This window comes from Saccopteryx bilineata, chromosome 4 (assembly GCF_036850765.1).
Source record: "Saccopteryx bilineata isolate mSacBil1 chromosome 4, mSacBil1_pri_phased_curated, whole genome shotgun sequence".
Taxonomy (NCBI): Eukaryota; Metazoa; Chordata; class Mammalia; order Chiroptera; family Emballonuridae; genus Saccopteryx; species Saccopteryx bilineata.
The window spans coordinates 95206232-95218565 of record NC_089493.1 but is presented as its reverse complement, the minus strand read 5'-3'; the positions used below and the strand labels follow the sequence as shown (position 1 = coordinate 95218565).

Here is a 12334-nt window from a genome sequence, read left to right as displayed (position 1 = left end):
ATACCAACCCAAGAAGACCTAGAAATAACACAACTGACAACTGGAGGCAGACAACACCAAGCCTAGACTCAACCAACTCTACAAATAAAACACCATTATGAGAAGACAAAGGAGTGCAACCCAAACGAAACCACAAGAGACACCTTTGAGAGATGAGCTGAGTGATATGGAAATAATCAAACTTCCAGATGCGGAGTTCAAAATAATGATTGTAAGGATGCTTAGGGATCTTAGAACAACAATGGAGGGGCAGTTTGAAAACCTAAATAAAGAAATAGCAAGTATAAAAAAGGATATTGAAATATTAAAAAAGAATCAGTCAGAGATGACAAATACAATATCAGAAATGAAGAATACAATGGAAGGAAATAAAAACAGGATGGATACAGCTGAGGATCGAATCAGCGAGTTGGAGGACAACTGGAATGAAGGCATGAAAGCAGAGAAGAAAAGAGAAAAGAGACTCAAAAAGTCAGAGGAAACACTTAGAGAGCTCTGTGACAACATGAAGAGAAATAACATCTGCATCATAGGGGTTCCTGAAGAAGAAGAAAAAGAACAAGGGATAGAGACTTTGTTCAATCATATCATAACTGAAAACTTCCCTAAATTAATGCAAGAGAAACTCTCACGAGTCCAAGAAGCACAGAGAACTCCATTAAAGAGAAACCCAAAGAAACCTACACCAAGACACATCATAATTAAAATACCAAAGCTAAGCGATAAAGAGAAAATATTAAAAGCTGCAAGAGAAAAAAAGTTATCACCTACAAAGGAGCCCCCATAAGGATGACATCCGACTTCTCAACAGAAACACTTGAGGCCAGAAGGGAATGGCAAGAAATATTCAAAGTAATGCAGAACAAGAACCTATAACCAAGAATACTTTATCCAGCAAGGCTATCATTTAAAATCGAAGGACAAATAAAAAGCTTTGCAGACAAAAAACAACTCAAGGAATTCATTACAACCAAACCAACGCTGCAAGAAATGTTAAGGGGCCTGTTGTAAACAGATCAAAGTTGGAAAAGAATATAGCAAAAAAAGGAATACACCTTTAAAGAAGAAAATGGCAATAAACAACTACATATCAATAATAACCTTAAATGTAAATGGATTAAATGATCCAATCAAAAGACATAGGGTAGCTGCGTGGATAAGAAAACAGGACCCATACATATGCTGTCTACAAGAGACACACCTTAGAACAAAAGACACACATAGATTGAAGGTAAAAGGATGGAAAAAAACATTTCATGCAAACGGAAATGAAAAAAAAGCTGGGGTAGCAATACTTATATCAGACAAATTGGACTTTAAAACAAAGGATATAGTAAGAGATAAAGAAGGCCACTACATAATGATAAAGGGAGTAATCCAACAGGAAGATATAACTATTATAAATATCTATGCACCTAATATAGGAGCACCCAAATATATACAACAGACTTTGATGGATTTAAAGGGCGAGATCAACAGCAATACTATAATAGTAGGGGATTTCAATACCCCACTAACATCACTAGATAGATCCTCAAGAAAGAAAATTAACAAAGAAACAGCAGACTTATTGGAAACAATAGATCAACTCGATTTAATAGATATCTTCAGATCCTTTCACCCTAAAGCAGCAGAATATACATTCTTTTCAAGTGCTCATGGTACATTCTCTAGGATAGACCACATGTTAGGGCACAAAAGTGCTCTCAACAAATTTAAGAAAACTGAAATCATATCAAGCACTTTCTCCGATCACAACGGCATGAAACTAGAAATGAATCACAGCAGAAAAGCTCAAAAATTCTCAAACACATGAAAACTAAATAGCAGGGTGTTAAATAATGAATGGATTAAGAATGAGATCAAAGAAGAAATAAAAAAATTCCTAGAAACGAATGACAATGAGCATACAACAACTCAAAATTTATGGGACACAGCGAAAGCAGTGCTGAGAGGGAAGTTCATAGCACTACAGGCACACTTTCAGAAGCTAGAAAAAGCTCAAATAAACAACTTAACCCTGCATCTAAAAGAACTAGAAAAAGAACAGCAAGTAAAGCCCAAATGTAGTAGAAGGAAGGAAATAATAAAGATCAGAGCAGAAATAAATGACATATAGGCTAAAGAAACAATACAGAGGATCAATGAAACCAGGAGCTGGTTCTTTGAAAAGGTAAACAAGATTGATGAACCTTTAAGTAGACTCACCAAGAAAAAGAGAGAGAGGACTCAAATAAATAAAATTAGAAATGAGAGAGGAGAAATAACAACTGACACAACAGAAATACAAAATATTGTAAGAAAATACTATGAAGAACTGTATGCCAAAAAACTAGACAACCTAGATGAAATGGACAAATTCCTTGAAACATACAATCTTCCAAAAATCAATCTGGAAGAATCAGAAAACCTAAACAGACCGATTACAACAAATGAGATCGAAACAGTTATCAAAAAACTCCCAACAAAGAAAAGTCCAGGGCCCGATGGCTTCACAACGGAATTCTACCAAATATTCAAAGAAGAACTAACTCCTATCCTTCTCAAACTATTTCAAAAAATTCAAGAGGAAGGAAGACTTCCAAGCTCCTTTTATGAGGCCAGCATAATTCTGATTCCAAAACCAGGCAAAGACAACACAAAGAAAGAAAATTATAGGCCAATATCTCTGATGAATATAGATGTTAAAATCCTCAACAAAATATTAGCAAACCGGATCCAACAATATATGGAAAAAATCATACACCATGATCAAGTGGGATTTATTCTGGGGAGGCAAGGCTGGTACAATATTCGCAAATCAATCAATGTGATTCATCACATAAACAAAAGGAAGGAGAAAAACCATATGATAATTTCAATAGATGCAGAAAAAGCATTTGATAAAATCCAGTACCCATTCATGATCAAAACTCTCAGCAAAGTGGGAATACAGGGAACATACCTCAACATGATAAAAGCCATCTATGAGAAACCCACAGCCAACATCATACTCAATGGGAAAAAATTAAAAGCAATACCCTTAAGATCAGGAACAAGGCAGGGGTGCCCCCTTTCACCACTCTTATTTAACATAGTCCTGGAAGTCCTAGCCACAGCAATCAGACAAGAAGAAGAAATAAAAGGCATTCAAGTTGGAAAAGAAGAAGTAAAACTATCATTATTTGCAGATGATATGATATTGTATATAGAAAACCCTAAAGTCTCAGTCAAAAAACTACTGGACCTGATAAATAAATTCAGCAAAGTGGCAGGATATAAAATCAATACTCAGAAATCAGAAGCATTTTTATACACCAACAATGAACAGTCAGAAAGAGAAATTAAGGAAACAATCCCCTTCACAATTACAACGAAAAAAATAAAGTACCTAGGAGTAAACTTAACCAAGGAGACTAAAGACTTGTACTCGGAAAACTACAAAGTATTGATAAAAGAAATCAAGGAAGATACAAACAAGTGGAAGCATATACCGTGCTCATGGTTAGGAAGAATAAACATCATTAAAATGTCTATATTACCCAAAGCAATCTATAAATTCAATGCAATACCAATTAAAATACCAATGACATACTTCAAAGATATAGAACACATATTCCAAAAATTTATATGGAACCAAAAGAGGACACGAATAGCCTCAGCAATCTTAAAAAAGAAGAATAAAGTGGGGGGTATCACACTTCCTGATATCAAGTTATACTACAAGGCCATTGTACTCAAAACAGCCTGGTACTGGCATAAGAACAAGCATATAGATCAATGGAACAGAACAGAGAACCCAGAAATAAACCCACAGTTCTATGGACAACTGATATTTGACAAAGGAGGTAAGGAAATACAATGGAGTAAAGACAGCCTCTTTAACAAATGGTGTTGGGAAAATTGGACAGCTACCTGCAAAAAAATGAAACTAGATCACCAGCTTACACCATTCACAAAAATAAACTCAAAATGGATAAAAGACTTAAATGTAGGCCCTGAAACCATAAGCATCTTAGAAGAAAACATAGGCAGTAAGCTCTCTGACATTTCTCGCAGCAATATATTTGCTGATTTATCTCCACGGGCAAGGGAAATAAAAGACAGGATAAACAAATGGGACTATATCAAACTAAAAAGCTTTTGCACAGCTAAAGACAACAAGAACAGAATAAAAAGACAAATTACACAATGGGAGAACATATTTGACAATACGTCTGATAAGGGGTTAATAACCAAAATTTATAAAGAATTTATAAATCTCAACACCAGGAAGACAAACAATCCAATCCAAAAATGGGCAAAAGAGATGAATAGACACTTCTCCAAAGAAGACATACAGATGGCCAATAGGCATATGAAAAAATGCTCAACATCACTAATCATTAGAGAAATGCAAATTAAAACCACAATGAGATATCACCTCACACCAGTCAGAATGGCGCTTATCAACAAAACAACACAGAATAAGTGCTGGCGAGAATGTGGAGAAAAGGGAACCCTCCTGCACTGCTGGTGGGAATGCAGACTGGTGCAGCCACTGTGGAAAACAGTATGGAGATTCCTCAAAAATCTGAAAATCGAACTGCCTTTTGTCCCAGCTATCCCACTTTTAGGAATATACCCCAAGGACACCATAGAACGGCTCGAAAAGGAGAAATGCACCCGCATGTTTGTGGCAGCATTGTTCACAATAGGGAAGATTTGGAAACAGCCCAAGTGTCCATCAGAGGATGAGTGGATTAAAAAGCTTTGGTACATATATACTATGGAATACTACTCAGCCATAAGAAATGATGACATCGGATCATTTACAATAACATGGATGGACTTTGACAACATTATACGGAGTGAAATAAGTAAATCAGAAAAAAAAAAGAAAACTAAGATGAATCCATACATAGAAGGGACATAAAAATGAGACTCAGAGACATGAACAAGAATGTGATGGCAACAGGGGTGGGAGGTTGGGGGAGGGGGGAGGGGGTGAAGAAGGAGAGAGGGGTTAGGGGAAGGGAGGGGCACAAAGAAAACCAGATAGAAGGTGACAGAAGACAATTTAACTTTGGGGGAGGGGTATACAGCACAATCAAATGTCAAAATAATCTAGAGATATTTTCTCTCAACATATGTACCCTGATTTATCAATGTCACTGCATTAAATTTAATAAAAAATAAAAAAAATATATAAAACATTCAAAAAAAATGGGGAGAAGACCTGAACAGACACTTCTCCCAAGAAAACATACAAATGGCCAACATATTTATATATAAAAAAGATGCTCATCTTCACTAGCTATTAGAGAAATGCAAATTAAAACTACAATGAGATACCACTGCACATCTGTTAGATTGGCCGTTATGAACAAGACAGGTAATAACAAGTGTTAGAGAGGCTGTGGAGAAAAAGGAACTCTCATCCACTGCTGATAGGAATATTAACTGATATAAACATTATAGAAAGTATGGTGTTTCCTCAAAAACTTAAGAATAAAACTACCATATGACCCAGCAATCCCTCTACTGGGTATCTATCCCCAAAACTTGAAAACATTGGTACATAAAGACACATGCACCCCCATGTTCATCACAGCATTATTCACAGTGGCCAAGACATGGAAACAACCAAAGTGTCCTTTGATAGAGGACTGGACAAAGATGTGGTATATATATACACTGGAATACTACTCAGCCATAAGAAATGATGACATATTGCCATTCACAAGAACATGGATGCACCTTGAGAACATTATACTAAGTGAAATAAGTAAATCAGAACAAGCTAAGAACTATATGATATCCACATATGATTTATATGTGGGATATAAAACTGAGAACCATGGACATAGAAAAAGCTAAGTAGTTACCAGAGAGAGGGGAGAAAGAGGAAGGAAATTAAAGAGGGACAAAAACTGAAACTTATGACATAGATTAAAGTAAAATGGTTACCTGGGGGGAGGTGGTTGGGGTGGAGGGGTGTAAAGAAGGACAAACTACGGTGACAGAAAATGATTTTACTTTGGGTGATGGACACATAACACAACCAACAGTTCAAATGATATAGTGACATTCACCTGAAACTGATGTACTGTTATTGATCAGCTACCCAATAAAATATAAATTAAAAAATTAAAATTAAAAAAAAGTTGTATTTAGTTCTTTTTCAAATGATGTGTCTCTTTTTTTAATTTCTTGTTTCCTGTACCTCCTTTAAAGCTTGTTTTTATATCAACATACTTGTTTTATAATCTTTATCAGATTGTTCCTATAATATTATCCAGTAATTGAAGTGGATTTTTTTTTCTGTTCTTAATGTCATGGTTTCTTAGTCATGGATTCTCCTTTTTTATTTGCTTATTGACATGTTTACATTTGAATATATGCTTTTCATTACAATTGAAAAAATAACTTTCAGGTGTGATTCAAGTCTGGGATTAAGTGAATTTCCTCTAGACTTGCATTTGATTCTGCCAGCTACTTTGGCACACATCCAGAATTACGATACTGCAAGTTTAAGGTCTGAGGTTCCATGAAAAATTCAAGTAATTCTAATCTTTCATGAATTACTTGCAAGGACTAGTCCCTTCCTCTTCTCTGTTACTTTGAGGGCGCAGACTTTCCAGGTCCTGGCCTTCTGTGAAAAGGGGTTCCGATTGAACGTAACTTGATGCCTCTTAGTCTTTGTTTTCTTCTCCCCTAACTTCATATTGTCATCAACCTACAGGCTCAAATGTTCTGGGTTCAGCAAATGCCCTCAGAAATAGTGACTTAACTGGACTCCAATTATGCCTTCAGTTTTGGTCTGATAATCACTCCTGCACTGGTACTTCTTCAAGGCTTTGAAGGTTTTAAGACATTTAAACAGCTTTGGTTTTGGTTGTTTTTCCTGGGAAGATAGACATAAAATTCTAGGTCACTGTTAGTGAACTCACCCCCCACATCTCTATCCAGATCATTGGTGCATAGATTTTACTCCCCTTTATACACATGCAGGCTGTTCATTCTCTTTCTGTTTCCAATCAGCCTACTGTTTTTAGACAAAAATTAAGTGTTGGAACACTTTTAAGTAACAATAAATTAAAATTACCCCAAATATTAAGGTACTAATAAACCTTATATGATTTTATCTTTATTCTCTTTTACTGAATATTGATTTTTAGATGTATAAAAAATTTTCATGATGTTGCAATCATACATCATGTATTAGAGAAGGGATTCAATTCCTTAGAGCATTAAAAGTAAGTGAAAACCTTTGTGTATATATTTTTTTTTCTGAGAGAGAGAGAGGCAGAAAGACAGACAAGAAAGGAGAGAGAGGAAGAAAGACAGACAAGAAGAGAGAGAGGAAAGAGAGAGATGAAAAGTATTAACTCATAGTTGTGTCACTTTAATTGTTCATTATTTCCCATGTGTGCCTTAAACAGGGGGCTCAAGCTAAGTCACTGACCCCTTGCTCAAGCCAGTGACTTTGAGCTTAAGCCAACAACCTTGGACTTCAAGCCAGCGACCACTGGGCCCAAGCCAGTGAATCATGTTGATGATCCTGCGCTCAAGCTGGCAAGCCTGCCCTCCAGCCGGAGACCTCAGGGACTCAAACTTGGGACCTCAATATTTTAGGTCGATGTTCTATGCATGATCACCAGTCAGGCTAATCTGGGTATATTTAAATATAAGAAGAAAGCCTTAACTTTCAGAAATATTTTTCAATATTTGGACCTATCACAAGCCCTAAAAGTTTAAGAATTGCATTACATTTCAATTCGGATATTACTTTTGCAAAAAATAATATTGGGTTAATATATCTTTCTGAGCATACACAAATGTTGCAGGTAGCTAAAACAGTGTCTCACAACCTATTGTGTTATTCTGCAGTATCCTGCTGGGCCCAACTCTCAAAGTGGAATGAGTGGTTCCAGTTTAGGATTTATGTAACACAGAAGGATGCAACTCCATCTTAGAATCCCCACCCTGGGCAGACAGGAATTTGGCTTTGGAGTCTCATCATATACCAGATGAAATAAGATCTTATGTTTTCAATATAGGTTTGACAGCTCTGAACAAAATCAACCCAAAAGGCCTCTTCTGTGTGCAGACTACCTTCTGAGATACTAAAGTCTTCAATTTGAGTAGAAAGATGGCAAACAGAAGACTTCAACTTGGTCATAAATTTACTGAGAGTTTCCCTGAGCTTGGAGGATCTGAGACAGGATCACTGGCACAGCTTTATGCTTCCATTTTCCTTCCCTGACAGCACCTGCCACCCACTCAGGAGAGAGAGCTACTCAATCTGCCCTGACAACTTCTGGAAAGAAGTGGAAGCATCTAGGGTTTCAGCAGGTGGCTAGATCCCATGGATGTGGACAGGCAAGCTTCAATCCCAGAGGAATAGGAAATGGAGGCAGTAGGAAGCCAGCAGCTCTATGCCTTGTTGGGACTTTGTTGAAGTTGGCGGGTTTAGGAATCTAGGACACCATGGCCAAAGCTCCTCTCCTTGTGCCCTGGTTCCCATTTCTGCTCACAGCATGATTCAGCAGCATGATCACATAAATAAAGCCATTGTCAGCTTGTATTACTCTCTTCCCCCAGGTCACTGGCAGTTGGTGGATGAAACTCCTGGTGAGCCAGGGGTGATGAAACCTACCTCATCAGTGGAAGAATGAAACTGTCAATCAACATGTTCCAACCCTATCCTTCCTTCCTGTCTCAGGGGCTAAAAGTCTGTCTGGAGGAAACACCAGCAGCAATTGACTGGACAGCCTTCCTGGAAAAATGCAGCCACTCCTGCTCCTAGTGGCCTTTCTCCTACCTCCCAGGTGTGGGGCAGGTGAGTGACCATCCAAACCCTCAGAGGTCCAACCCCATCCTATAGACTCTGCACCCAGACGGCTTAGGCACTTCCTGACTCTGTCATTGGGCGCATTAGTTAAATTTATAACTCCAGGTTCCTCATCCATACATAGGAATAATAGCAAACCTACTTCACAGAGCTGCTATAAGAGTTACATTAGTCAGTATACATGGCACTCTTGGAATGGTCCTTGGGCATATAGTACATGTAATTCAACTCTATAAATTTTTCTGAAGCCCATGTGTCATATCCTAAGAGACAAAAATACAGCAACAACAGTCCCATCAACTCATGTCTAGATTTTTTTTTAAAGGTCCATGCTGCTCATAAGCTGGTCATGTATTGGACTCAGAAAGAATCAAGAAGAGAAAGTATCAGGAAAATTCAAGAAGATACTATAGAGAGCTCTGCAGTTTCCATCAGGACAGCAAAGCTCTCCCCACTTGAGAGGTTAAAGTGGGTTAAACTAGACTTGTGTGAAGGAAGAGTTGTTCTCCATTTGGGGAGAAGAGGCTGGAGGAGGGGCTGGAGGAGGGGCAGAGTTCTGGGCTTGAAGCCCCAGTGTCTCTTGCAGAACCCTGGAACCCTCTCCAATAATGTGGTACCTTGCAGACCCCAATTCTCACCACCAAATCCTCCTTCCCTGCATCATCTCCGTAGCCTCCCACCGTCTAGCTCTTCCGGAGCCACCAAGGCGGTGCCCTCACCCTCAACGCAGCTTCAGCGATCACATAAATAAGAGCTCTATACTTCCTTCCAGGGGAGATCATCGGAGGCCAAGAGGCCAGGCCACATTCACACCCCTACATGGCATATCTTCAAATCCAGACTGCAGGGCAGGAAGGCGCTTGTGGGGGGTTCCTGGTGCGAGAAGACTTTGTGATGACAGCAGCTCACTGCTGGGGACGGTGAGGAATGAAGAATCATCCAGGTGTCCAGTAGGCAGGCCCAGAAGTGCTCATGAAAGCAGGCAGCTGAAAGCAGGGTTCTAGCCTTAAGGGGTGAAAAGAGACTGAGTAAGTTGTGATGAGCAGAGAAAAAGAGAACAGGCTAGTGTAAATCTTCAAGAAGTAAAGGAGACAAAAAGTATGCATTGGAGTTCCAATATGAATTTGAACTATTTATTAATTAACATATTTACAAGTTTATTCTTAAGGTCCCTGTGCTCCCACTATCCCCCACTTAAGGCTGTGGAGAAGCAGAGAGCACAGAGACCTCAGCCCAGAGCCCTCGGGCCCCTCACTTCCCTCAGCTGCAGTCTTGCTGCCCTGGGCTCTCCACCTGCCCTGCAGAGATGGTGGGCTTTAGCTCGTGCAGCTCATAGCTACCTCTAGGTCACCATTCTTTTGCAGCACTATCAATGTCATCCTGGGAGCCCACAACGTCAGCAGGCAGGAAAGAACCCAACAGCGTATACCTGTGCTCAGAGCCATCCGCCACCCTGGATATAGCGAGGAGAACCTCCTGAACGACATCATGTTACTGAAGGTATCACCTGCCTGATTGGTTCTCCCCCTCAGCTGAATTCCTTCCAGCATGGGAGCTTCTCCTTGTCCTGGGACCATGGAGGAGGAAGCAGGGCAGAGTCTGGGGGAGGTGGGGAAATGAGAGTGCCACATACACATTCCCTGATTGCCTGCACTCTTCCTGCCAGCTGCAAAATAGAGCCAGACTGAATCGATTTGTGAGGCCAGTGGCTCTGCCTAGGTCCCAGGCCAGGCTGAGACCAGGAACTTTGTGCACTGTGGCTGGCTGGGGCCGGGTCGGCCAGAGCAGAGGAGGATCAGACATCCTCCGGGATGTGCAGCTGAGAGTGCAGACGGATCAGAGCTGCAGCGGTCGCTTTGGTAACGTCTACAAAGCCCAAACAGAGATTTGTATAGGAGACCAGAGGGAGAGAAAGGCTGCCTTCCGGGTAAGGCCACGGGCATCTGCAAACTACCTGAGACAGAGGGGACTGGGAAGAAATGGGCAGTGGGAACAGACTACATCCCCAGGGCCTCAGCTGGGGCCCAGAGCATAGTAAAGTGGGGGCTGTTCCCGTCTATCCAGTTTCTGAGGGAAGGGGAGGAGCACCAGACCACAACACATACACGTACAGTGTTCTCATGGGGAGGGGAATGGGAGCTTGACTTGGGTTAATCATAACCAGGGTTGAAGCCCAACCAGAGAGAGACCTGAGAGCTTGACTTCTGCACCCCATCATCCTACTCTCTCTGAGGGCTGGGCCTTAGGGCACTAAGAATGGGGAGGAATAAAGTGCTGAAGCCTGGCTAGTGTCTGTTCTTTTCATCATCTACAGGGGGACTCTGGAGGCCCCTTTGTGTGTAACAGTGTGGTCCAAGGCATTGTCTCCTATGGAGATGGTACTGGGACTCCTCCAGAAGTCTTCACCAGGGTTTCCAGCTTCCTGCCTTGGATAAATAGAACAATGAGACGCTTCAAACAGCATTGATCAAACGAATATCTTCTGTAACTGATTGTTCTTCTCCAGGGCAGAGGGGGTTTGCCAGAGTCTTAATAAATGTCCATGTCTACAGTGGAAATTGCCAATTTCTCAATTTCTCATATTATTAAACATCATTCTATACAAAACAAATGTATCTAGGACTGAGTCTGAGCTCCTCAAGGAAAACAGGGTAGGGTCTTTTCCCCAAGACAAACAAACCTCCCACAATCCATCTTGGGGGACAGGATGAGCTACTCCCTGCCTCTAACCCACCCATTTCCTATCCACCTCCCCTCCGCCACAGCTTTGGGGAGTGCCAGTTGTCTCCCAGAGCAAGCTCTCTATTCCCCACATTGCAGGGACTCCGCAGCAGATATTAAGGTATACTCTAAAACTCCGTGCCACTGGTGTGTGCAGCTCAGGCTGCCCAAAGGGAAAGAATTGAAATTCCATACAAGGTTCACTTTAATATATGGCAACGGTGACATCTCAAGTCACTGGGAAACAATGAACTTCTAATACATGATGTTAAAACAAGACCATGTGTGGGGGTGGGAATAAAGTTGGATCTACTCTTCATACCATACCCAAAATACTTTCCAATGGCTCAGAGACTTAAATATAAAAGATTAAGCCATCAAGTGCTAGAAGAAGAAAAAAAGATTTGTTTGTTAGAAAATAGCTAATGAACACCTATGTTCACAACAGCACCATTCACATGCCCAAGAGACAGAAGCATCCAAGTGTCCATCAGCAGCCTCAGTCTTTCTTCCAAACCCTCATGCCAACCAATCTCCACTGTACTATAGACCAATGTCCTCATTTTCATGTGCCAGGGGCCTGTTCTTGTGTTCTAAAATTATACCAAACTGAATTCAAATGTTGACTAAAATAACATGACTTTTACCCTAAACATTAGCCCAAGATTGTTTATATCAATGTTATATTCAACTAAAAGGTTATTCAAGTCATATAACTTAGAATCAAACTTTAAACATATTTTTGAAATGACTGTACAAAATCGACTGGAATGGTCTTCTACATTCATCAAAATGTCA

At 40.1% G+C, this 12334-nt stretch overlaps 1 protein-coding gene across 1 annotated transcript; it reads left to right on the top strand.

Moving 5' to 3' along the window:
• Positions 1 to 8687: 8687 nt before the first annotated feature.
• On the top strand, positions 8688 to 11374 carry LOC136334666 (cathepsin G-like). Its single transcript, XM_066275188.1, has 5 exons — positions 8688 to 8803; positions 9588 to 9735; positions 10180 to 10315; positions 10482 to 10742; positions 11130 to 11374. The coding sequence occupies exons 1-5, from the start codon at positions 8749 to 8751 to the stop codon at positions 11280 to 11282; spliced, it is 753 nt and encodes a 250-aa protein (XP_066131285.1). The 5' UTR covers positions 8688 to 8748; the 3' UTR covers positions 11283 to 11374.
• The last annotated feature ends 960 nt before the right edge of the window (positions 11375 to 12334 follow it).

Coding starts and splice junctions, on each gene's coding strand:
- LOC136334666 (XM_066275188.1), top strand. CDS start 8,749: ATGCAGCCACTCCTGCTCCTAGTGGCCTTTCTCCTACCTCCCAGGTGT. Junction 8,804..9,587: donor ACCTCCCAGGTGTGGGGCAG/GTGAGTGACCAT, acceptor ACTTCCTTCCAG/GGGAGATCATCGGAGGCCAA. Junction 10,743..11,129: donor AGAGAAAGGCTGCCTTCCGG/GTAAGGCCACGG, acceptor CATCATCTACAG/GGGGACTCTGGAGGCCCCTT.